Here is a 25,991-nt window from a genome sequence, read left to right on the forward strand (position 1 = left end):
CTTTTTGAAGACTGAGTATGCCATACACTTCAGCCATTCAACTGTAATACTACTCCTGACATCAAACAAATCAGTGTTTCTTTCTGGAAAGATGTGTTCATTTCCTTAACTCAAACATACAATGCTATGTTCTGACTTGACATTACCACAGAGAATTTCTAAAATACAAATTGTAGAAGTTCTTTATACAAAGCAGGTCCCACCTAATGAAAGAACACATTACAAGCTTGAGTATTTACCAAAATGTCTAAGATTTAACACAGAAATTAAAGACTTTGCCTTTGCCAAAAAAAATTAATTTCTTATCTGCTGGAGTCCATGGCTAGCTCATTTTCTTATCTTCACACCACCTATCCTGTAACACACAGCATGTTCAAAGAATGTTTGCTGAATAAATTATATACAGATGCCCAAAGAAACTATCAAGGAACTTCCACAGCCTTGCAATTTTTAAATGATTTCTCTAAAACTGTGGTCAAACAAACTCACCAATTTGACTTACATAACTTGTCCACAAATCTTTCATATCCATAACACACACTATTCTCCTATGTTTATGAACTAGAGCTCACAATCAATTGCCAAGTTGGTCTTTCTTCCACTAATAAAAAAGCACACACTTATTCACAGCAGGTGCTACAACAAAGTAAACACATTATAGCCCTACCTATAGAAGGACTGTCCCTAAAGTGGTCATCTTGGAGTGGTCACCCTGGAAAACAAATCTTTATTCCACTACTGGCCTAGGTAGTAGTCACCAATTCTTTGATCAAACTGTGTAATGGGTGAGATTCTAAAGAGACCCAAAACTGTAAGAATCACTGCTGCTCTTTTAATACCATTTTCAGAATCAACTGAGATCAACAAAAATGCCTTAACTAAAACAGCATCAGTTAATCTGGTGTCACATGCCTTATTCACCAGATTTGGCTTCAAATGACCTATGGCCATTTCTAACACTGAATATATTCCTAAGACAGGAATATTGGTCACAAGTGTGGACACAAAAAAAAAATTTACCAGGGCCTGATACTGTGGTGTAGTGGGTAAAGCCTCTGCCTGCAAAACCAGCCTTCCATATAGGTGCCAGTTCACGTCCCAGCTGCTCCATCTCCAAACCAGCTTCCTGCTAATGCCTCTGAGAAAGCAGTAGAAGATGGTCCAAGTTCCTGGGCCCCTGTACCCACATGGGAGACCCAGATGAAGCTCCTGGCTTCAGCCTGGCCCAGCCCCAACTATCGTGGCCATCTGGGGAGTGAACCAGAGGATGGAAGATGTCTGTCTCATTCTCTTTCAAATAAAATGAATACATCTTTTAAAATAATAATTTACCAGCCTGTCCAAAGGAAATAATCTAGAAACAATAATCTAAACATTACAGAGGAAAAAAAAATTAGACACCAGAAATTGCTTAAAGAATGCACTCAATGGGGCCGGCACTGTGGCACAGCGGGTTAATGCCCTGGCTTGAAGTGCCGGCATCCCATACGGGCACCAGTTCTAGTCCCGGCTGCTCCTCTTCCCATCCAGCTGTGTGCTGGGAAACCAGTAGAATATGGCCCCCAAGTCCTTGGCCCCCTGCACCCGCATGGGAGACCAGGAAGAAGCTCCTGGCTCCTGGCTTTGGATCAGCACAGCTCTGGCCATTGCGGCCAACTGGAGAGTGCACCATCGGATGGAAGACGCTCCTCTCTCTCTCTCTCTCTCTCTCTCTCTACCTCTACCTCTACCTCTACCTCTACCTCTACCTCTACCTCTACCTCTACCTCTACCTCTACCTCTCCTCTGTGTAACTCTCACTTTCAAATAAATAAATAAATCTTTTTTAAAAAAATGCACTCAAGTCATATTTGTTCAAAAACACAAAGACCCACAGAGAATTTGAATTGCTTCCCATGACACTAATTTAACTATATCACGCAGCCAGGCGTCCATGATACAACTGTTCTGAGTTTCAGAGGCTGACATCATTTTCCTCAGTAGGCTTTGTTCTTTGGAATGAGAGGCAAGAAGCCACTATTTTATAATAGTTTAAGTTATGAACTTTTTCCCCAAAATAAAAAGGGCTTGAAAAGAAGCCATGAACAACAGGTAGCTGTTCTAAGCCTTGCTGACGTTTTACACTACCAAATAATTATATCCTGGATTCACATGGTTAAAAGCAGCAATTTCAATTATATACCTACATAATCTTTCTTCCCCAAACAGTAAAAAATAATCACAACTGATATTTGGGAACTAGTTTTAATGTCTCTGTATACAGATTTCAATAATCTTTGTATACATTATATATAATCTATACACTCATTTTATCTAAATCATATATTCAATATTTAGGTCTATATTTGATTAACAAAATCATGACAAATTATTAAGCAAAACAGTTTTATAAATCCTTACTCTATAATAAAGGCATAGGTCATTTAGAAATCATACATGTAATCTAAATATAAATCTACAGAGATTTCTTTCTATTATTGTTAGTATTTCTTGGGCCTATAGGAGGGTAATTCAGAAAGTTAGTAGAGAAAACAAATTATATCCCATGAGTCTTGACTGATATAAACAATTAAAAAGGGCATGAAAGGATAGCTCTACTTTACAGAACTCCAATTAATAAATACAAATGAAAGAGGAGGGGTCAGTGTTTAACCTAGTGGTTAAAATACCAGTCAACACCTACATCCCACATTGGACTACCTAGGTTCAATTCCCAGCTCCAGCCCCTGATTTCAATTTCTTGTCAATGCAGACCCTCGGAGGCAATGGTGATAGCTAAAGTAATTCGGTTCCTGCCACTTGCATGGGAGAACTGGGTTGAGTTCCTAGTTCCCAGCTTCCCGGGCCCAACCAGGCCATTGTGGCATTAATGAACCAATGGACAGGAACTCACTCACTTTCTCCCCTCCTTCTTCTTCCTCCCCTCCCTCTCCAATAAGTATTTGAAAAATAAAATGAAGAAAACAGAAAATCAACATTAAGCAAACACTATATTTATATATAGTTATAACTATTCCACAGAATACCATAATTAGTAGGCTGAAGGTAGAGGAGAAACAAGGTACTTCTTAACCATAATGAGAGAAACAGTAGCACTCCTGGTGAGAAATCCAGCAGCCACAGTTAGTATGCCAATAATAGGACACAAGGACATCACAACCCCCTGGTATGATGAGTTGAAAAGCATTTACAGATTAAGTATCCCCGATTAAAATGCTTCCAAGTTGGGATTTGGGGATTATTTGCATTCATATAATAAGATATCTTGCGGATGAGACCTAAGTCTAAACATGAAATTCACTTATAATATAAACTGAAGGTAATTTCACACAATTTTAAAAATACTTTTGTGCATGAAATAAAGGTTTATGGTGTAAAATTTTCCACTCATAGTGCCAAGTCAGCTATTCAAAGTTCTAGATTTTGAAGCATTCTGAATTTCAGATTTTCAATTTAATATTATTTCTGGGCTCTTCTTGGCAAAAATACATAATTTCATTCTAATCATGAAAAATAAGCAGACAGCCGAAGTTGCAGGACATCCCACACACAATGAACCAGTTCTCTCCTGAAGCATCAAGGTCAGAGAAGACAGGAGGAAAAACTGAAGAACTGTCACAGACTGGGAGAGACCAGAGAGACAGGACACTCACTCCTAGCTGAGACCCTCTGCAGGATTCTGCTACAGAAAAAAGGTCACGAGAAAACTGGTAAAACTACCTAAAATCTATAAGTAACAGTATCACACTAACATTAATTTCTTTATTAATTATATCAAAATGACATAAGATGTTAATATTAGGAGAAGCTTGGCAAAGGAAACATAAATTGTAATTTTACTACTTCTCTTAAAGTCCAGACTTATTTCAAAATAAAAAAAACATTTAAGGGTTGGTATTGTGGTGTAGAAGGTTAAGCCACCAGCTGCTCCACTTCCGACCCAGCTGCCCCTGCTAATGGCCTGGGAAAAGCAGAAGTTGTTCCAAGTATTCAGGCCTCTGCTATCCATGTGAGAGACCTGGAAAAAGGTTTTGGTAACTGGCCTTGGCCTGGCCCAGCCTTGGCCATTGTAGCCATCTGAGGAGTGAACCAGAGGATGGAAGATCTCTGTCTCTTCTTCTCTCTCTTTGAAATAAATAAGTAAATCTTTCTAAAAAGCTTTTTAAAATTTTTAAAAATATGATATCCATGGTTATCTAGGCAGTAACAACAGCTATCATTATTTTGCCTTAAATTCATTATGTCTTGCTAAAATTTCCTTTAATCAACAAAGTTATAATGTGCATTGCCAAGAACATAACTGAGAAATTTAATCAATAAAATGATAATCTCATACCTGTAATTTTATAGCCATAAGCAGCTAGCTGTCCAGCCATATATTCCCCATCTGAATTATTGTGAGAACATCCCCAAGTCCGTATCCAAATTTTCTGTATGCCTGGAATAGTGCTGTTAAACAATCAATTTTTAAAAAGTAAATTTTCCTAAGTAATTTTAAAAATAAAAACCAGAAAAATAATTTCAGAGCACATTATACATAAAATAAATTTATTGCAGCCAATCCACAAGCTATTCATTAATTCACCAACTTACATCAAAGTCTAAATTCAAGAAATTCAAAGTCTAAATTCAAGAAAAAATATTATACTCCACATAAAAAATTCTTTTATCTCTGAATTGTATTTTAAATGTATGCTACCTACATACTACCACTGAGTTCAACTCCTAGAAAGGTACCTATCTCTTCACAGACTGTATTAGCTGAAATTTTTATCTACTTTAAAACTCACAGATATAGATGTAATAACTTAAACAAAATTAAGGGCTGGGCATTTAGCCTAGTAGTTAAGACACCAGTTAAGAGGTCTACATTCCATGTCAAAATACCTGGATTTGATACCTGGCAATGGCTCCTAATCCAGTTGCCTGTCAGTATAGACCCTGGGAGGCAGCAGTGACAGCTCAAATAACTCGGTTCCTGCCACTCAAGTGGGAGATTCAGACTGAGTTCCAAGCTCCCAGATACAGACATACCCAGTCACGGCCACTGTGGACACGTGAGGAGTGAACCAACAAACAGGGGCTTCCTTTCTTCCCTGCCTCCTTCTGTCTGTTGGATTCTCTGCCTCTCAAATTAAAAACACATGTACCTATATTATCCTACAGTATTACTAAAAAGTATACACTTATAAAAAAAGAATTCTAAAAATGTGTTATTTTCAGGGAGAAAAAAAGGCCTTTCAATTTGGATTGCCTAATAATTCATAAACAGGAATTATAGGCATGTTCAGGATAAAAATGTGATAGACTTGAGTCATTAAAACATTAGCACATTTTAAATTCGTGAATTTTAAAAGCTTAATGCTCCAAACAAAATAATCAAGTATATTAAAACTTCCAATGATTTACTAGAGAAATAAATATAGGCTTATTAAAACTAAACATAATCCTTTCTGCCTATGTTTTATTAGAATTTCAGTGACTAGAGGCCTACTGTAGTAATACAAATAGGACAATAATTTTTTTGTGCCCAATGCATTTAGCTGATCTGTAAGTATTTATAAAGGCTGCTAAGAAAAATCAAACATCCAAAACACCTATGGCTCATAAGAATCACAAATTCCAGTAAAATGTTTACTTTGGAAGTAACACAGAATTACCTACCAACTACAATAATATCAAAGAAACTCCTATTTTCCTAGCCCAGCCTATAAGGAACATCTAATTTGACATGTTTTTCTTTTGTAGGCAATTACCTTGGCAAATTTAAAACCATTCAAATGAAAAAGCTATGAAAGCTCACAGGCTTCAAAAATGTGTTTAACACAGTCAGCAGTATCAACCCCTCCTAAGAAATGAAACTGAATATTATTTCAGGAAAACAAGCTTACCTATCACTTGGTGGACTATTTTCCTCTTCCAAGTATTGTTGGGCATTTCGCCTTCGTACCTTTGGAACAACGTGCTTTCTTGAAAAATGCCTGTCTTTTGGCTTTGAATCCTCCTGTGACACAATGTCTTCTATGTCATCCAGCAGAGCATCACAGGATGCAGATGGCATCTTTATCACAGAGAAAAGTTATAAATACATAAGCTTGTGGAAATCTGCTTAACTTACCATCACCTATGAAATATTCTTGCCAAACCTGAACCTAATTAAGCCTTTAAATCTAACTTGAAGTTTAGAGAAAATGCAGGAGACAAAGAAATACAAGAAAACAGACAAACCCTACTGAAGGGAGACATTCCAAGATTCTACTGGAACTGTTCCTTCTACAGATCAGTATCATTGGGGCAAAAAGCAGGAGAAGAATTGTTCATGACTAAAGGAAACTTAAAAGCCTAACACATCTCCAAGCTGGGAAGGACTTTGGTGGTGAGGGCAGCAGCTTTCATGCCTTCCAGGGCTTTGATGAAACCTCAGATGCGGGGCCTCTTGGCCAGGGCCTGCAATTTCATATTGTCAGAGCACTCACTAGCTCCCTGGAGGCTACAGCCCTAAGTCTGCTGATCCAAGAAAGAAGTCACACACATATTTCTACAGAAATTAGGACCCACGAAAGATTTTGAGGAGATGGTATCTCTCAGGGTTCGAAGTGACATTGGAATATAAAGGTTTCCGTGGATTGCAATCCTCAGAAGTTTGTCACAAACCTGAGTTCCTGAACTATGCAACATGAATATGTAGAGTAAGGAATACTTTCTCCTGACAAATACACAATTAACAAAAATAAAGCCTAACAATTAATGTTCTTTTGGGATCTTATCTGTCCAGCCAACTATAAGACACTTTGTAAACAATTAGGAAAATCAGAATACGAACTGGCTATTAGATAATATGAGGATTTTATATAAATTACTAAATACAAACTATTGCCCTATGTTTGCAAATTTTATATTTAAAAATTCATTTGTTTATTTGAAAGGCAGAGTCACAGAGAGAGAGGGAAGGAGACAGAGAGAGAAAGAGATCTTTAATCCACTGGTCACTCCCCAAATGGCTGCAATGACCAGGGTTGTGCCAGGCTGAAGTCAGGAACGTAGAACTCCATCTGGGTCTCCCATTAGGGTGGCCGAGGCCCAAGCACCTGAGCCATCTTCTGCTGCTTTTCCATGTGCAGAGAGCTGAACAGAGTGCAGCAGCTGGGACTTGAACAGGCGCTCGTATGGGATGCCAGCATTATGGGCAGCAGCTTAATACACTATGCCATGACATTGGCCCTGAAAAATTTTACTTTTATTTTTAAAGATACATGTTGAATATTTACAGATGAAAAGTGATTATGTCTATAACATACATTAAAACACTTCAGAAAAATGTATTAACACATATGGGAAAACATTTACAACTCAAACATAGAAAATACATACATTGGTAATCATTATCCTATTCAACTCTCCTGAATATTCAAAATTATTTAAAAAAAATTTTTTAATTCAAACATAGCTTTCAGGGAAGTAGACGCACTCTTCTATATCCCTCCTGTAAAGCTCAACTAAAACTTGGGGCATTATACATAAAGCAAAGATAAGACCATCTTGAAAACTGGAGAGAAGACGGCAGACTGGCTAGGATCCTTGGGACTCACATCCCAAACTCATAGATGAAGAAGCCAGCAATCCAGAAATGCCAACAGATACAGACAAGAAAAGCTTCCAGCAAGTTTGCTTTCTCATCAAAAATTAGAAGAAAAAAAAAAAAAAAGAGGCTGCCTAGCATGACAGAAAACTTATAGAGAGTAACCATTCTATTCCAGCCACACACAAACAGACCGAAAACTGCAGTGTCACCCCAAGCAAGCCACAAAAGCCAAGTAGGGAGCTTTGGCCCCTCCTCCATAATGAGGTACCCCAACACAGCCAAGGCAAGAAGGGACCCTAAACATTCAAACCAACTCACTAACCAACTTGTCTTGCTGTGTTCAGTGGAGACCAATCCTATACACAAGTCTAAAACAATTCCCATTAAAATCCTAGTGAGATTTCTTTTTATAGATATAAACAAGACTGTTCTAAAACTTACATGGAAAGGTAAAAAAGATTGGTAATATGAGTATTTCAAAAAGTTTATGAGAACATGGAATTTAAAAATGAGTTCATTTTCAGTTCAAAAAAAATTTCTATTTTTATTTTATTTGAAATGTGGACAGAGACAAAGAGACATCTTCCACTGGATTACTCCCTGCAACAGCCAGGGGCAGGCCAGACTGAATCCAGGAGCCCAGTCCTCAATCTGGGTCTCTGATGCTGGTAGCACTGACACAGATACTTGAGCCATCACCTGCTGCCTTCTGGAGTGTACATTAACAGAAAGCTGGAACTAGAAGCAGAGATGGGACTCAAATCAAGCACTCTGATATGGGATGCAGGTATCCCAAGCAGCATCTTAACCACTGTGCCAAAAGCTCACCTAGAGTGCAACATAGTTTGAAATTCATTCACGTGAGGGCCTTCAAAAAGCTCACGGATGGGGCAGGCACTGTTGCACACAGGGTTAAGTGGTCACTTGGGATACCCACATCCCACACTGGAGTGCCCACTGGAGTCCTCACTGGAGTGCCAGCTACTCTGCTTCTGATCCAGCTCCCTGCTGATGTGTCTGAGAAAACAGAGGAAGATGGCCCGGTTACTTGAGTTCCCGCCACCCATGTGAGAAACCCAAATAGAGTTCCTAGCTCCTGGCTTTCACCTGGGCAACCTCAACCACTGAGGCAATTTCAGGAGTGAACCAGTGGATAGAAGTTCTCTCACTCTCATTACATCTTTCAAAAAAATCTTTTTTAAAAAATCTGTTCATCGAAATGTATACTATGAAAGTACTATGCATGTATTTCAAAGAAAATCTGCCCCACAATAAACTTTAAAAATTCTGCTTATTTAATCATTTGAGAGGCAGTAAGATGCATAGATTGAGCTCCCATCCACTGGTTCACTCCCCAAATGCCCGTTATGGTGGGGGCTGGACTAAACAGAATAACCCAGGATCCAGGAACTCAATAATGGTTTCCCACATGTAGCAAGGAACCAAGTACTTGAGCCATGACCTTCTGCCTCCCATGGTGTGCATTAGTAGGGAGCTGAAATCAGTAGCAAAGCTGGGACTCAAATCCAGACAATCCAATAGGGATGAAGGCATCCCAATCAGCAACTTAATCACCATGTCAAAGGCCAATCCTTACACTTATGTTTTTACTCCATTTTCCATGAATTTTTTTGAAAAGAAAAAGAATTGAGTAGGAGGAATTGGAATTGGCCTGCCCAATTTTTTTAAAATATTTATCCTTGGGGGCTGGCACTGTGGCATAGTAGGTTAAGACTCCACCTGCGGCGTCAGCACTGGTTCATGTACAAGCTACAAGCTGCTCCTCTTGTGATCCAGCTCTCGACTGGGAAAGCAGTGGGAGACAGCCCAAGTGCTTGGGCCCCTGCACCCACATGGGAGACTCAGATGAAGCTCCTGACTCTTGGCTTTAGATTGTCCAGACTCCAGCCATTGTGGCCATTGTAGAGAGTAAACAAGCAGATGGAAGACATCTCTCTGTATCTCTCCCTCTAACTCTGCCTTTCAAATAAATAAACAAATCTTAAAAAAAAAAAAAATCTGTTTATTTGAAAGGTAGAGAGAGAGAGTATCAGGAAAGAGATCCTCTATTCATTCGTTAACTCCCCAAATGGCCGCAACAGCTGGGGCTAAGCCAGGCTGAAGCCAGGAGCCAGAAACTATCCAGATCTCCCAAGTGGGTGGCAGGGACCCAGGTACTTAGGCTATACTCTGCTGTTTTCCCAGGAGCATTAGCAGGGAGCTGAGTAGGAAGTAAACAGCTTAACCCACTACTCAACACCAGTCCCTGGTCTGCCTGATTTTAAGACTTATTAGACAACTATAGTAATCCAGACTGTGGTAATGTCGGGAAATGGAAACACAGATCACAGAATCCAGAAACAGACCCACACAATGGGCCCAACTCATTTTCGTAAAAGGACAAAATAAAAAATATTAGTGAAACACCAAACGCTGGCAAAGAGGCAAAGAAACTGAATCATTCCTGCAGTCCAGGTAGGAAAATAAAATGGTACAGGCACCTGGGAAGAGAACTTGGAATTTCCTTTAAAAAGCTACTCATGGAATCCAGCAAGTATACTCCTGAGTGTCATTCAAGAGAAATAAAGGCTTACATTCACATGAAAACCTGCACAAAAACATGTTTAGAGCAGCTTTCTTTGTAGCCAAAATCTGTAAACAACCCAGATGGCCTTAAAAGGGTAAAAGGTTAAACACAACATGGTACAGTCATACCCTACAATATTGCTTGGCCATAAAAATGAATGCCATAACCTGGAACAATCTCCAGAGAATGATGCTGGGTGAATAAACTCAACCCCAAGAGGTCACATACAATGTGGTCCCATTTATACAATATACCTGAGAAAACAAAGTTAAGGAAAGGAAGAACGGGAGAGTGGTTGGCAGGGAGTGAGGATGAAGTGGAAGGAGAGTGGGTGTGACTGTAAAAGGACAACATCTAGGATCCTTTGAAATCTTCAGTATCATGGCTACATCAATGTCAGCATCCTGCCTGTGATTCTCTGATGTACAGTTCTGCAAGATGCTACCACGAGGAAACCTAGGTAAAGTGTACAACTTAATAATAATTTTCACGGAGGCAAGTGAATCTATAATCATGTTAAAACAAAATATTACAGAAAACACTACCTGGAAAAGGAAAATGAATCTCATACACTTGGAGATGTACTACTACTAACAGAATCTCCAGAAATGAAGCCTGCCCTCTACAGGGTCATCTCACCAACCACTCACAACAATGGTATGAGGTAGGCGGTATTATCATCCTCTCTGTAAAGATGAGCTAACAGAAACACAGAGAAGGGAATTTGCCCAAAAAGGAAAACAAGGATGCAATGCTGATGAGTCCAAGCGCACACCCTGTGCCATACTCTACTGCCTTCTTCATGACCACTCTTTCTCATCTGAATCACCTGAACCACAATATTAAGACCTTGTATTCTTTCAGGCAACCACACACTTTTCTGATGAATTTTCCTCCTCTTCATTTGCTGAATCTTTCCATTTACATCATTCAATTAACACCGTGACTTCCAACCAGGCTTATTTTTATCATGTAGTATATTCTTTACAACTATGACAAACTACACACTGTGAATCAGACAAATCTGTATTCACATCTCAGCTAGCTTTATATTGTGCTAATAAAAGGTTAGAAATACGCTGCTAATGTGCCCGAGCAAGCAGAAGAGGATGGCCCAGTGCTTAGACCCCTTTACCTATGTGGGAGACCAGAAAGAAGTTCCTGGCTCCTGGCTTCAGCCTGGCCCAGCCCCAGCCACTGCTGCCATTTGGGGATTGAAACAGAGGATGGGAGATCTCCAAATGTCAATCAATAAATGCCCAAATTGTCAATAGTATGTATACCAGGTAATCATGTTGGGCTTGTTAATCTCAGGCCTCCCCTTTGCTAGTCACAGCAATGGGACACAGATGGGCCAATGCTGTGGCGTAGCAGGTAAAGTCGCCGCCTGTGGCACCAGGTTGAGTCCTGGCTGCTCTACTTCTGATCCAGCTCCCTGCTAATGCACCTGGGAATGCAGCAGAGGATGGTCCAAGTGCTTGAGCCCCTGCATCCATATGGAAAACCTGGAAGAAGCTCCTGGCTTCAGCCTGCCCCAGCCGGGCCTTCGCCACCATTTGGAGAGTAAGCCAACAGATAAAATGTATCTGTCTGCCTGCCTCTCTCTTTCCCCATCCCCCTCGCTCGCTCGCTCTCTCTCTCTCCATCTCTGCCTTTCAAATAAATAAATAAATCTTTTTTAAGAGGGGGAAAAAAAAAAAGGAATGAGACAGAGAACCCAAGTCTAACACAATAACCCATGCTCTTGGCCACAGGTACATTCAGGGTCAGTTGTGACAAGCCCGCCCATCAGAATCACTGGGAGGACTTCTATGCCCGAGCTAATGGAAGAGATGGCTTCTCTTTTCTCTGAAGTGGCTAAATTAAACGACTGCCAAGTTGGGGACACTAGCAACTACCTTGCCTGCCTACTTAAGGAATGAAGCCCAGTAAGAGCTGGAAAGATAAAGCACCAGACTGACATTTTTTGAGCATCTGGGTCCAACCAACACCTGAAGCCCTGTTCTGTCCAGTCATTGAGCCAGTAAATTCCCTCTGTAGCTCAATTAGTAAGAGCTGATTAGGGCAGCTCTAACATACAAGAGCCCCAGCCAACTCGACAATCTAAGGAAGCTGAAATGAACCAGGTTAGTTTCTCCCAAATCGATTGTTTTATTTAAAATATTAGCTATCAATTTTTTAAAAATCCTTCTTTAGTCAAAGAAAAACCTGGGAAATCCTGCCTCCTCAGAGATTCACAGTGCGCATTATTAAAGACTACAAAGAAATGGATTAAAATTTGAAACTCATTTATCTTGGGAATTTTCTGGAAATCCACTTCTCATAGATCTTCCCCTCCTGAGCAATGATAGGACTTAAAACAAAAGGCCTGAATGATGCAGACCTCCAAATACCCTCCCACATTCTGCACAGATAAATTCCTTTTTCCTCTAGGAAATGGTTCTTTGCCCACATGCTTTGCCTTCCAATCAGTTACTAATGAATGAACCGTCCACCTCACCAGCAGCAGCCCTTCTCCTGACCAACCAAGCACAAAATTCTAGCAACAATCCTTTTTCCTTCATCATCACTAACTGCCTGCCTCTCTGCTGAATCATTACCGTCTGGAAATAAATACACTGTATCTTCCATTGAAAAGGCAAAAACAGGATTGCTGTTGTGGAGCAGTGGGTTAAGCCACCGCTTGTGATAATCACATCCTATAGCAGAGTACCGGTTCCAATCCCAGCTACTCCACTTCCATTCCAGCTTCCTCCTACTGTGCTTGGGAAGGCTGTGGATGATGGATAGTTGGGCCCTTGCCATCCATATGGGAGACCCAGATAAGAGTTCCAGGCTCGTGGCTCTAGCCTGGCCCTGGGGGAGTGAACCAGTGTACAGAAGAACTTTCTCTGTCTCTCCCTGTCACTCTGCCATTCAAATAAATAAATTTTACACACAGATGCACAAAAAAAGGATAAAACACATTCAACATAATGAAGACAACTGACAAAAGGGAGAAAATACCTGCAAATTATTCATCCAACAAGAGACTGATAGAGTGAATATACTCGGAATTCAAATAACAGCACAAGAATATTTTTAAAATGACCTCAATAGGGGCTGAGATTGGGAAGCGGAAGGTTAAGCCACTGCCTATGACATTGGCATCTCATGTCAGAGTGGCGGCTGGAGTCTTGACTGCTTGTTTCCAGTCCAGCTCCCACAGCTGATGTGCCTGGAAAAGCAGCAGAGGACGGCCCAAGTGCTTGACCCCTGCCACCCTCATGGGAGACCTGGATGAAGTTCCCAGCTCCTGACCCAGGCCCAACAATTAGGGAGTAAACCAGCAGGTGGCAGATCTCTTTCTTTCTCTGTCTCAACCCCACCCCCCACCACCACCCCCATCATTCTGCCTTTCAAATAAATATTTTTAAAAAGTGATCTGGAATCACTTTTTTTTTTTTTCTTTTTTTTCTTTTTTTGGCAGGCAGAGTGGACAGTGAGAGAGAGAGACAGAGAGAAAGGTCTTCCTTTTCCATTGGTTCACACCCTAATGGCCGCTGCGGCCGGCGCGCTGCAGCCGGCGCACCACGCTGATCCGAAGCCAGGAGCCAGATGCTTCTTCCTGGTCTCCCAAGCGGGTGCAGGGCCCAAGCACGTGGGCTATTCTCCACTGCACTCCCGGGCCATAGCAGAGAGCTGGACAGGAAGAGGAGCGACTGGGACTAGAACCCAGTGTGCCAGCGCCGCAGGCAGAAGATTAGCCTATTGAGCCACAGCGCCAGCCTGGAATCACTTTTAACATACAAATGATCAACAAGAAAACATAGAAATGACTGACAAGCATATGAAAACTTGCTCAAACATCATTAACCATCAGAGAAATGCAAATCAAAATCAATCACCTTACCCTTGTTAAGATGGCTATTGACAAAAAGACAAAAAACAACAAATTCTGCAGGACACAGAGGAAGAAGAAATCTCACACCTTGTTGATGGAGATGTAAATTAGTACAGCCATTGTAGAGCACAGAATAGAGGTTCCTCAATAAAGCAGAAATAGAATTCCCATATGAACCAGCAATCACACTACTGGGTGTATATCCAAAAAAATGAAATCAGTCTGTTGAAGAGACATCTGTACCTCCATGTTTATCAGAGCACAATTCACAACTGACAAGATATGGACTCAACCTAGGTAGCCATGAACTGATGAGGGATATAGAAAATGTGCTATGTAGGCCGGCGCCGCGGCTCAATAGGCTAATCCTCCGCCTTGCGGCGCCGGCACACCGGGTTCTAGTCCCGGTCGGGGCACCGATCCTGTCCCGGTTGCCCCTCTTCCAGGCCAGCTCTCTGCTGTGGCCAGGGAGTGCAGTGGAGGATGGCCCAAGTCCTTGGGCCCTGCACCCCATGGGAGACCAGGAGAAGCACCTGGCTCCTGCCATCGGATCAACGCAGTGCGCTGGCTGCAGCGCGCCTACCGCGGCGGCCATTGGAGGGTGAACCAACGGCAAAAGGAAGACCTTTCTCTCTGTCTCTCTCTCTCACTGTCCACTCTGCCTGTCAAAAAAAAAAAAAGAAAAGAAAATGTGCTATGTACAGTGGATTATTATTCAGACATAAAGAAGAATGAAATCCTGTCATCTGCAGTGACATGGATGGAACTGCGGGTTGTGAAGTGAAATAAGCAGGGTGAAAAAAAGACAATATCACATTTCCTCACTCATATTTGGAAACTTAAAAGGTTGCTCTCATAGACGTATATAGTGGAACAAAAGTCACCAGAGGCTAGGAAGGAGGATAGCAAGAGGATGGATATTGAAATCCAGTTATATGGGAGGAGTAAGTTCTAGTGTTTTATAGCACAGCAGGGTGACTGGTTAACAATTTATGGTACATTGTTTAAATAACCAGAAGAGAGGATTCTGAAAGTTATCAACACAAAGAAATGACAAATATTTGAGGTGATAGAAATGTTAATGGCCACTTTAATCATTACACACTGTACAGAAACATCCCCACTGTACCTCATACACACCGTACGTACCCATTAAAAACATAATAACACAAAAGCAAAAATCTCTTTTGATCCCCCTTCCTCCTCTTATCTCTACCACATTTCTCTTCTTTAAAGAGAAACTCCCTGCAAAAGCTGTCTGTACTTAATGTCTCCAATTTCCCACTCCCTTTCTCTTCTGAACCAGGCTTTCACCCCCATTACTCCACCAAAATTGTCCTGATTTCAGTGACTTCCAACGCTATATACCTTCAGTTCTCAGTCACTGTTGAGTCACTGTTGAGTTGGAAAACTATAGACCATGCCCTCCTTGAGGCATGTTCTTCCCCAGCTTCTAGGACACCATACACTCTTAGCTCTCCTCCTTCTATAGGAGCCAGTGCTCTCGTCTCCTATGTCCTGCCTCCTCACCCAGACTCTCTGCACTGAGATGTCCCCCTGGCTCTGTTACAGGGACTTTCCTCCTCTCCAGTTACAGGCACTCCTTATGTGATCTCATCCAGTCCCAGAACCTTGAAATATCAACACTGTGCTCATATAACCAGCCACCCTCCTCCCTTGAACTTCAGTCTCAGAAGTCCAACTGCCCGGAGGACGCCCCTGCTAGAATATCTAATAATTAGTCTCAACTTTAAAAGTCAGAAACAGAACCACTAATGCTTTCCCCACTTCATCAAAGCCTCTCACAACTTTCCCCAATTTCATTTAAAATCAGTTCCAATCTTCTACCTGCTCACACCAAAAATCCTAGAATCATTCCCGACTTCTCCTTCCTTCAACCTAAATCCAATCCAGCAACAAAATCCTGTTGGATTTCCCTTCCAGAATCTATTTGCACCTACAATCACTATTACATTCTTGCTCCAAATCAACATCTTATCCATAATTTTTTAAGATTTATTTATTTATTTGATAGAGTTACAGAGAGAGAAAGGGAGAGACAGAGAAAAAGGTCTTCCACCAGCTGGAAGGAAGGAGCTGTGCCGATCCGAAGCCAGGAGCTTCTTCCAGGTCTCCCACGTGGATGCAGAGGCCCAAGCACTTGGGTCATCCTCCACTCTTTCCCAGGCCATAGCAGAGAGCTGGATCAGAAGAGGAGCAGCTGGAACACAAACCAGCATCCATAAGGGATGCCGGAGCTGCAGGCAGAGGTTTAGCCCACTACTCACAAGTGCCAGTGCCTTGTCTGTATTGTTGCTACTTTTCCCTGGATGACTGCAGTGCCTACTTTCCCTACTTCTTCAATTCCCCAAGAACATTTTCAGCACAGAAACCAGGGACCCTTAAAAACCCAAGCTCATCAGAAGCTTCCGGTCAGCCCTTTTCAGTGGTATTCCATCCTAGAGTAAAAGCCACTACACTGAGGGCAGCACTGTGGAGCAGTAGGCTAAGCCTCTGCCTGTAGTGTCAGCATCCCATATGGGCGCCAGTTTGCGTTCCAGCTTCTCCTCTTCCCATCCAGCTCTCTGCTTATGGCCTGGGAAAGCAGTGGGAGATGGCCCAAGTGCTTGGGCCCCTGCACCCACATGGGAGGCCCAGAAGAAACTCCTGGTTTCAGATCAACCCAGCTCTAGGTGGCCATTTGGGGAGTGAATCAGCAGATGGAAGATCTTGGTCTCTCCCTCTCTGTAACTCTACCTTTCAAATAATTAAATAAAACCTTAAAAAAAAAAAAAAAAAAAGCCAATACACTACAAAGATCCGCAAGGATGTTCACGATCAGCCTTCTGTTGCCTCTCTGACCCCATTTCCCAGCATCCTCTTCTCCGCACTCAGTCACACAGGCTTCCTCGCTTGTTCACCTCGCACACACCCACTTCATGGCCATAGTCTTGACTGGAACGCTCTTCTCAAGAGCCCTGAATGACTCACTCACCCGTGCCCTTCAGGATTTTGCTCAAATGTCACCAGTGAAGCCACCTCAACCTCCCCCCTCCCACACACACATCCTTTGATCCAGCAGTGTCATTTCATTTCCTGTCCCCCATCCCTGCTTAAACACTTGCCTATGTATTCTTTCCTTTTGTTTTTACTCTTTCTACTAGAATATACATTCTGTAAGGGTTAAGGTTCCCGTGTGCTTCGTTCACTGCTTTAGCCCAGGTGCCTGGAGCTATGCTTAGCACACTACAGGTTCTCAAATCACTTTTTTATTATTATTACTTTACTATGGACTGCACAGTCCAACAAGATACAGACCCAGCTAATCCCTCTGCCACGTCCTACTCTGTCCCAGCTGTCCCAAATCAACTCCGATTTCAGATGTCTGAGGTTGCCATACTAGCTTCTCCTTTAGGGATTCTTACACTTGCTATTCCCAAGTGGCATATTATCCACCAAGATATTTACAGGGCTTGCTGTCCACCTAGCTACACCAACGATACCTCTTCAGAAGGGCCTTTCCTAACCACACTGCCCAAGCCTCCTCACATGCTTTCACTAAGCCACCCACAACCCTGCATTATACTTCATTGTCATAGCATTTACCTACCTTACACGGTATACACACATTATATGTGTGTGAGATTCTCATTACAACATAAGCTTTATAAGCACAAGGATAGCTTCTCTTTTCATCAGTGCCTAATACCCCTATCAATGCCTAGCACATAGAGCAGGCATACAGTATTTATTGACTAAATGAATGAATACAATGCATATTTAAGTTGAATTTAGCTAAGGTTTCTGTAACATAGAGAAATTTTTTTAAAGGTTTATTTATCTATTTTAAAGAGAGTTACAGAGATAGAGGGAGAGACAGAGAGAGATAGATTCTTCTACTGGTTCACTCCCAGATGGCCATAACAGTCAGGGCTAGGCCAGACCAAAACCAGGAGCTTCTTTCAGATCTCCCATGTGGACACCAGAAGCCCAATAACTTGGGCCATCTTCTACTGCTTTCCCCAGGCCATTAGCAGGGATCTGGATCAGAAGTGGAGCAGCCAGGACATGAACCAGCACCCATATAGGATGCAGGTATTGGAGGTGGTAGCTTTACCTGCTACGCCACAATGCTTGCTCCAACAAAGAAACTCTTATATTGGTTGGCCAGTTTTAGCTGATGCCTAAGAAACTCCACAGAGTTTCTTCCATCACTATCATCCTATAAAATAATTAAGGTAAGTGAGAAAGGCTAAGACAAGGCCCTGCCTCTGAATGTTACTAAAGAAATTAGTAACTAGTGTTACTAAAAAAGGATTATGACTAATTGAATGACATATCGAAAGCTGCATTTTTTAAATTTTTATATCCCATATACAACTGTGCATGGACCCACTGTAGGGAAACAAAATGGAAGAAGAGGAATTAGGCCCACTCCACAAATTATATCATCACTGGGTTGGGCAAGTAGGGAATACTGCCAAGCTCATGTTGCAAAACTTAAGACCAGAGAAGCTAAAGGATTTGAACATTTTTTTAAAAAGATTGATTTTATTCATTTGAAATAGAGTTACAGAGAGAGGTAGAAACAGAGAGGGAGAGGCCTTCTATCCACTGGTTCACTCCCCCAAATGGCCAGAACGGCCAGAACTGGGCTAATCCAAAGCAGGAGCTTCTTCCAGTTCTCCCACATGGGTGCAGGGACCCAAGGACTTCAGCCATCTTCCAGTGCTTTCCCAGATGCATTAGCAGGGAGCTGGATGGAAGTAGAGCAGCCAGGACTCAAACAGGCGCCCACATGGGATGCCAGTGCTATAGGCTGGGGATTTAACCTGCTGTGCCACAGCACCAGCACTGGATCTTAACATTTCTAGAACTAGAACTAGGACCTAGGCCTCCTGTCAATACCAAGAATACTCTTTCCACTATGGCTGTGCCTCACTAACAAAGCACAAACAGTGCAAGCATCCACTGTGACATGAAGGAAACACATCCCAGGAAACAATAGGCAAAGAAAAAATAGGAAATTAATTCACTTAAGAAAGACAAATAGCCAATGAAGATATGAACAAATGGTCAACTACACTCACAACAAGTATTGAAACAGTGAGTTGTTTCTCATCTATCTCACTGATAAAAAAGGCTAGCCAAAACTGTACTGTTGGCTGAAAGCATGGTAAAACTGTGTACCCACTCTGTAGGGCAACCTAGGCATATCAAATTTTAAAACATGTACATTCTTTGACCCAATAGCTTCATTTCCAGAAATCCACTCTAGGGAGACAGAGGAGATAAGAGGTTCCTAAACCTAGATGTATATCATAAGCACCTAAACAACCTCACTCATCACTGTTAATAAGTTTTCACTTTGAACAAACTAGTGAAAGCAACTGTTAACCCTGCAAAGATCTTAAAATAACTAATATGGAAATGATAATTTGAGAATAAAAGGAAAACCAGCTAAAGAGAACAACAGGATTAGATAAAAAATCGTTTTCCCAGGACAGACATTTGACTTAGCAGTTAAGATGCAGGTTAAGACACACATCTGTGTTACACATTGGAGTTCCTGGGGCACACTCCCAACTCCATCTCCTGATTCCTGCTAATGCACACCTTGGGAGGCAAGTGCATTCCTACCTCCCACCTGAGAAACTGGATCGAATTCCCCCCCTCCCCCATGCCCCAATCATTGTGAGCATCTGAGGAATGAGTCAGAGAACAGGAGATCTCTCTGTGTGTCTCAATAAATTTTTTAAAGTTTTTTTTCTCAAAGGTAGAGTAGTGGAAATAAAAACAGCCAATGAAAGAGGAAATACAGGAAATGATCGAAGAATAGAAGATGCAAAACCCTAGAGAAGCAGTTACCAAGCTGAATTAGGGAGGCTTTATAATATCACATACTCAGGTTCAATTCTGAATCAGAACCTCAAAGAGTAGAACTCAGGGATTAATTTAAAAACCACCCAGATAATTTCACTGAACATCCCTAACTAAGAACCACAGCACAGGCTCTCAGTCTTGTGTGTTCACTCTGTTCACCTGAGGAGCTTTTGAAAATTAAGAACAACTGAGCACCAGGCCAGCTAAATCAATCTCTGGGAATGGAGTCCTTTGCAGTAATTTTCATGCATGTGGCTACAGCTGCAAACCAATGTTCTGGATTAGTGGTTTCCACGGTGTGGTTCCTAGAACAATAGATGCAGCATCATAGGAACTTCTTAGGAAAATTCTTGGGCCTCCACTCCAGATGTACTGAATCAGGTATCTGAGTAAAGTCCACAATCTTTAACAAGACTGTTTTGCATTAAAGCTTAAGGATCATCGTCCTAAAGTTAGTCTTACAAAAAAATCATCTAGAATGCATGTCAAAAAAAATTACCTGGTCAGCTGATCTTTATCAAAATACCAAGATAATCAATGGGGGAAACACTGGTCTCTTTAACAAGTGATCCAGTACAACAGGACAGCCACTTGCAAAGAATGAAGTTGAAACTCACTCACACACCACAAGACCTAAATTCAAGAACATTATGAAACTCAGAAGAAATTATGGCCATAAATCTTCACAACATTAGAATAAGCACTAGTTTCTTAGTGATGACACCAAGAGCCAAAGCAACAAACAAAAAATACACGAGACTTTATCAAAATTAAAAGTTATACCTCAGGGGCTGACGCTATGGCATAGCTGGTAAAGCTGCTGCCTGCAGTGCCAGCATCCCAGATGGGCACAGGTTGGAGTCCCTGCTGCTCCACTTCTGATCTAGCTCTCAGCTATGGCCTGGGAAAGCAGAGGAAGATGGCCCAGGTCCTTGAGCCCCTGAACCCACATTGGAGACCCAGAGGAAGCTCCTGGCTTCGGATTGGCCCAACTCTGGCTGTTGCGGCCATTTAGGGGGTGAACCAGCAGATGGAAGACTTCTGTCTTTCTGCTTCTACCTTTCTGTAACTCTGCCTTTCAAACAAAATACAACACAATAAAACTTTATATCTCAAGGACACCATCTAAAAAATGAAAAGGCCTGCACTGCAGCTCACTCAGCTAATCCTCCACCTGCGGCGCCGGCACCCCGGGTTCTAGTCCCAGTTGGGGCACTGGATTCTGTCCTGGTTGCTCCTCTTCCAGTCCAGCTCTCTGCTGTGGCCTGGGAAGGCAGTGGAGGATGGCCCAAGTGCTTGGGTCCCTGTACCCGCATGGGAGACCAGGAGGAAGCACCTGATACCTGGCTCCTGATTGGCACAGCGCGCCGGCCGTGATGACCATTTGGGGGGTGAATCAATGGAAGGAAGACCTTTCTCTCTGTCTCTCTCTCAATGTCTAACTCTGCCTGTCAAAAAAAAGGAAAAAAAAAAGAAATGAAAAGCCATACAACAGAAAAAAAAAATAGTGGAGGCCAGCATAGGCCGGTATAGGAGGCCAGTGCAATGGGTTAAGCTGCTTGCCTGCAACGCCACCATTTCATAAGTGCTCTGGTTCAAGGCCTGGCTGTTCCACTGCTGATCCAGTTCCTGCTATTGTGCCTGAGAAGGCAGCGGAAGATGGTCCAGTGCTTGGACCCCTGCCATCCATTTGGGAGACCTGGATGGAGTTCCTGGATCCTTCAGCCAGGCCCAGGCCCATTCATTGCGGTCATTTGGAGAGTGAGCCAACAGATGGAAGATCTCTCTCTCTCTTTCTCCTCATCTCTGTAACTCTGCCTTTCAAATAAGTAAATAAATAAATCTTTAAAAGAAGAAGAAAACACTGGTAAATCATGCATCTGGCTATTGTTGAATATCAGAATATATAAAGAACACAATTCAAAAATAAAGACAAGTAATGCCATTTAAAATATGGGCAGGGTAAGTATTTGGTGCAGCAGTGAAGACACCACTTGGGACACCCTCATCCCTTATCAGAACACCTCACCTCCACTCCAAACTCCAGCTTCCTGCTAATGAATGCCCTGGCAAGCAACAGATGACAGCTCAAGTACTTGGGACCCTGATACCCACATGGAAGACCCAGATAGAGTTCCCAGCTCCTGGCTTCCGTCTGGCTCAGCCCTAGGTGTTGCCATCAATTGAGGAATCAACCAGTAAGTGGGAGTAAAGATAGAGGGGTCTCCCTTTCAAATAAGTTAAAACTTTAAATATGTGCAAAGGACTTGAATAGACAAATCTCCAAGGAAGATATGCAAATGGCTGACAAGCACAGGAAAATCCAGCAAGGACATCCAAACCATACCTGGTATATTACTTCACACCCATGTGAATGGTATAAAAAGAAAGATAATGACATTATTAATAGCATGTGGTTGGGGCCAGTTATTCTCTGCCTGCGGCACCGGCATCCTATGTGGGCACCAGTTCTAGTCCTAAGTGTTCCACTTCCAATCCTCTGCCATGGCTTGGGAAAGCAGTAAAGATGGCCCAAGTCCTTGGGCCCCTGCACCCACATGGGAGACCTGGAAGAAGCTCCTGGCTCCTGGCTTCGGATCAGCGCAGCTCCTGCCGTTGCAGCCATCTGGGGAGTGAACCAGCCAATGGAAGACCTCTCTCTGTTTGTCCTGTTCACTGTCTATAACTCTACCTCTCAAATAAAATATTTATCTTTAAAAAAATTAATAGCGCCGGTGCCGCCGTAGCTCAATAGGCTAATCCTCTGCCTTGCGGCACTGGCACACCGGGTTCTAGTCCCGGTGGGGGTGCCGGATTCTGTCCCGGTTGCCCCTCTTCGAGGCCAGCTCTTTGCTATGGCCCAGGAGGGCAGTGGAGAATGACCTAGGTCCTTGGGCCCTGCACCCGCATGGGAGACCAGGAGAAGCACCTGGCTCCTGGCTTTGGATCAGCGCGGTGCGCCGGCCACAGCGCGCTGGCCACAGAGGCCATTGGAGGGTGAACCAATGGAAAAGGAAGACCTTTCTCTCTGTCTCTCTCTCTCACTGTCCACTCTGCCTGTTAAAAAAATAAAAACTAAAAATAAATTTAAAAAAAATTAATAGCATGTGATTTACATCACCATTACCCAGGGAGAATGAGACCAGTTAGAAGACAGAATACCCCACTTCTAACTGGAAACAAAATGAAGGGGGAAGGCATAAGTTTGAATAAGCAGAACATACTGTTCTCAATATACTGTAATCAAAAGGAGGCATTTCAAGAAAAAAAAAAAAAGAAGACAAAATACAAAATAAGGCATAAAGAACTCCAAATTTAACTGCCCAGGAGAACAACCTATAATGGAAACTAAGAAGCAGCCAGCAGAGAAAATCGGGGTCACAGAAGTCTCCCCAAAAAAGGTGGGGGGTGCATATTCAGAAAGTAGACACAATCAGTGCTGCTAAATGAAAATGAAAGGTTAAGCAATATAAATGAAAATATGTAAGGGGCAGCACTGTGGCATAGCGAGTAAAGCCACCGCCTGCGGTGCCGTCATCCCATATGTGCGCCGATTTGAGTCCCACCTGCTCCATTTCCCATCTAGCTCTGCTATGGCCTGGGAAAGCAGAAGATGGCCCAAGTCCTTGGGCCCCTGCACCCACGTGGGAGACCCAGGGGAAGCTCCTGGCTTCAGATCAGCACAGCTCCGGCCGTTGTGGCCAACTGGGGAGTGAACCAGCGGGTGGAAGACCTCTCTCAGCCTCTCCTCGCTCTGTGTAACTCTTTCAAATAAATAAATAAATCTTTAAAAAAAAGAAAATATGTCTTAGATTTAGTGGTATGAAAATCATAGTGTCTCCATGAAATGATGTTGGTAAATTTGCCAAGAAATTAAGCTATCTTTCTTCACATTCTAATTTGTATATGCCACTCAAAAGGTTTAAAATCAGTGCCTTGATTATCAGCAATTAGTCTCACGTCCTCTTGAAAGATGAGTCTAGAAAATAAAAACTGATTATAAAAAACAAGCACCCAGCAAGTTTACAAAACCAGGGACTTAAAACTACCTAAAAGGAATCAGACTTCAGAGACGGCTTTATAGGGTAGGGTTAACGAAGTTCCACACCACCGCTGCTGACTGCTAACAGACAGGTGTGCCGCGATCTGCCAAGCGGTGATCCAGCCTCTGACCCTAGTAATAGGTGCTACCCAACACTACAACGCGTCAGCGCAATGCATGTAACCAGCTCCTACAAAACAGTAACAGGCACCGGGACAGGCACCCGGATCACCGTCCACCCAAAGACACGTGTTACCCCGAGAATCCGAAAGAGTCCCGAAGTACAGGAGAACAAAAAGTGAAAGAGCAGAACAGCTGCTTCTCTGGCCAACCTCGGTTTAAATTCTTAATAAGATATCTCTGTGAAAGTTGGATGACTGAAGCCCTTATCCCTTCCCACAGAGTCACTAGCGTAGAAAGTGGGAGCACAATGAAGTTAAATCTAACCACTAAGAAGAGATCTCCTAACATCTGAGGTCAAAGACCTCTTCCTCACTGCCGGCAGCGCAATCTGCCTCCCAGTCCCCCATCCCAGCTGGCGAGTTCCCTTCTAACTGCGAAACAAATAAGCAAATCGCCCAAGAAGGAAAATACAGAAATAAAGGTTCGCCATTAAAGGGCCTCAGACTCCACTCTGCCCTACTCGGATGTACCCGGCAGTCTTACCTTGCAGTCAGGAATTAACAAGCACCCCAAACGAGAAGCAAATCAACACTCTGCGGAAACTACGGACTTTACATGGAGCGCGCCATGACACACACGTCCCGCCACGTTTATTTACGCATGCTCGGCGACGGTGTCCCGGAGAGGTCAAATTGCGTCATTGCTGAACGCGCCGAGTTCCGGTTTAACTCGATTAATAAGTTTCTTGGATTGCAGACAAAATACATTCATAGGTGTTTGGATTCTAGAATCTCTTCATAGTTCTTTTACGTAACTCTTATTGTCAGTCACTCTGCTAATCGCTTTACATAAACATTACCTCACAATTTATTTATTATTACTATTACTAAGCGTTTACAAAAGAGGGAACAGGGAGTTTTAAATACTTAGGCGAAGTTGCGCTTGCATCCCGTTCTTTCTGATTCCCAAAGAACCTAGTAGCTTCCTTAACCTTTGGGGAAAGTGGCTCTTTAATAGGAAAGAACATTTAGTAGATTAAATGTAACATAGATCATGCGACATCAAGCAAGTAATTTGAGGTTTTTGTTTTTACGTAATTTTGGAATGCTGAGGCAGCGTGGAGGAAAACAGCGTTTATGGAGTATACCGATCCTAAATTGGTTGTTTTACCTATTGCTTCACTTTATTATTCTTGACTCAAGACACTGGTATTTGGTATTCTGCTTGCAGGAAGAACATTTCCACTTAAAAAAAAAAAAAATGTGGAGACAATAGGCCACCAACAGGACTCAGAAATCGCGACTTTATGCCCAACTTTGGGTTTCACAGTGATTTGGGTCAAGAACTTTATATTTTGCAAATACCTTTCCTAGCACAATTTCTTCTAATTAAAATATCCTCCTTTTCTCTGCTTGCTCATACCCATAAGAATCCTAACGGCCTCCTGCTGTCCTCCTCCAGCTCAATAAAACTGTGTTGTCCCTGAGCTGTCTTCTCGCTTGTGATCCTACTGCCTGGCTCATAACCTTGCATATGATAGTGTCTTGGTAAACATATGGAATGAAAAACATGAAGTAAAATGCAGTAGTCCCTCCTAATCCCAATTCTGTTTTCCGAGGTTTCAGTTATCCACAATCAACCACAGTCCAAAAATATTAAATGGGAAACTCCAAAAGTAAATAATCTATAAGTTTTAGACAGCTTTTGTTAGAGTCCATTGCTATCATTATTATATTTTGTTATGTTATTGTTAATTTGTTTCTTGCCTGATTTATAAATTAAATACTATAATAATTATATATGTTTAGAAAAATAGTATATAACTGTATAGGGGTCAATGCTATTGATGGTTCAGGCATCCAGTGGGAGTCTGAAAAGGTGTCCCCTGTAG

At 42.3% G+C, this 25,991-nt stretch overlaps 1 protein-coding gene across 1 annotated transcript in view; it reads right to left on the reverse strand.

Moving 5' to 3' along the window:
• The window catches only part of CDKAL1 (CDK5 regulatory subunit associated protein 1 like 1), a 737,125-nt gene extending 712,372 nt beyond the window's left edge, over positions 1-24,753 (reverse strand). The window contains exons 1-3 of the mRNA XM_062185315.1: positions 24,644-24,753; positions 5,892-6,061; positions 4,337-4,449 (exon numbers count right to left, since the gene is read on the reverse strand). Of these exons, the coding sequence (XP_062041299.1) occupies positions 4,337-4,449; positions 5,892-6,061 (283 nt within the window). The 5' untranslated portion in view covers positions 24,644-24,753. The remainder of the gene's footprint in view (positions 1-4,336; positions 4,450-5,891; positions 6,062-24,643) is intronic.
• Between the last annotated feature and the right edge of the window lie 1,238 nt (positions 24,754-25,991).

The sequence above is a fragment of the Lepus europaeus genome, chromosome 3 (assembly GCF_033115175.1).
Source record: "Lepus europaeus isolate LE1 chromosome 3, mLepTim1.pri, whole genome shotgun sequence".
In the NCBI taxonomy this organism is placed as follows: Eukaryota; Metazoa; Chordata; class Mammalia; order Lagomorpha; family Leporidae; genus Lepus; species Lepus europaeus.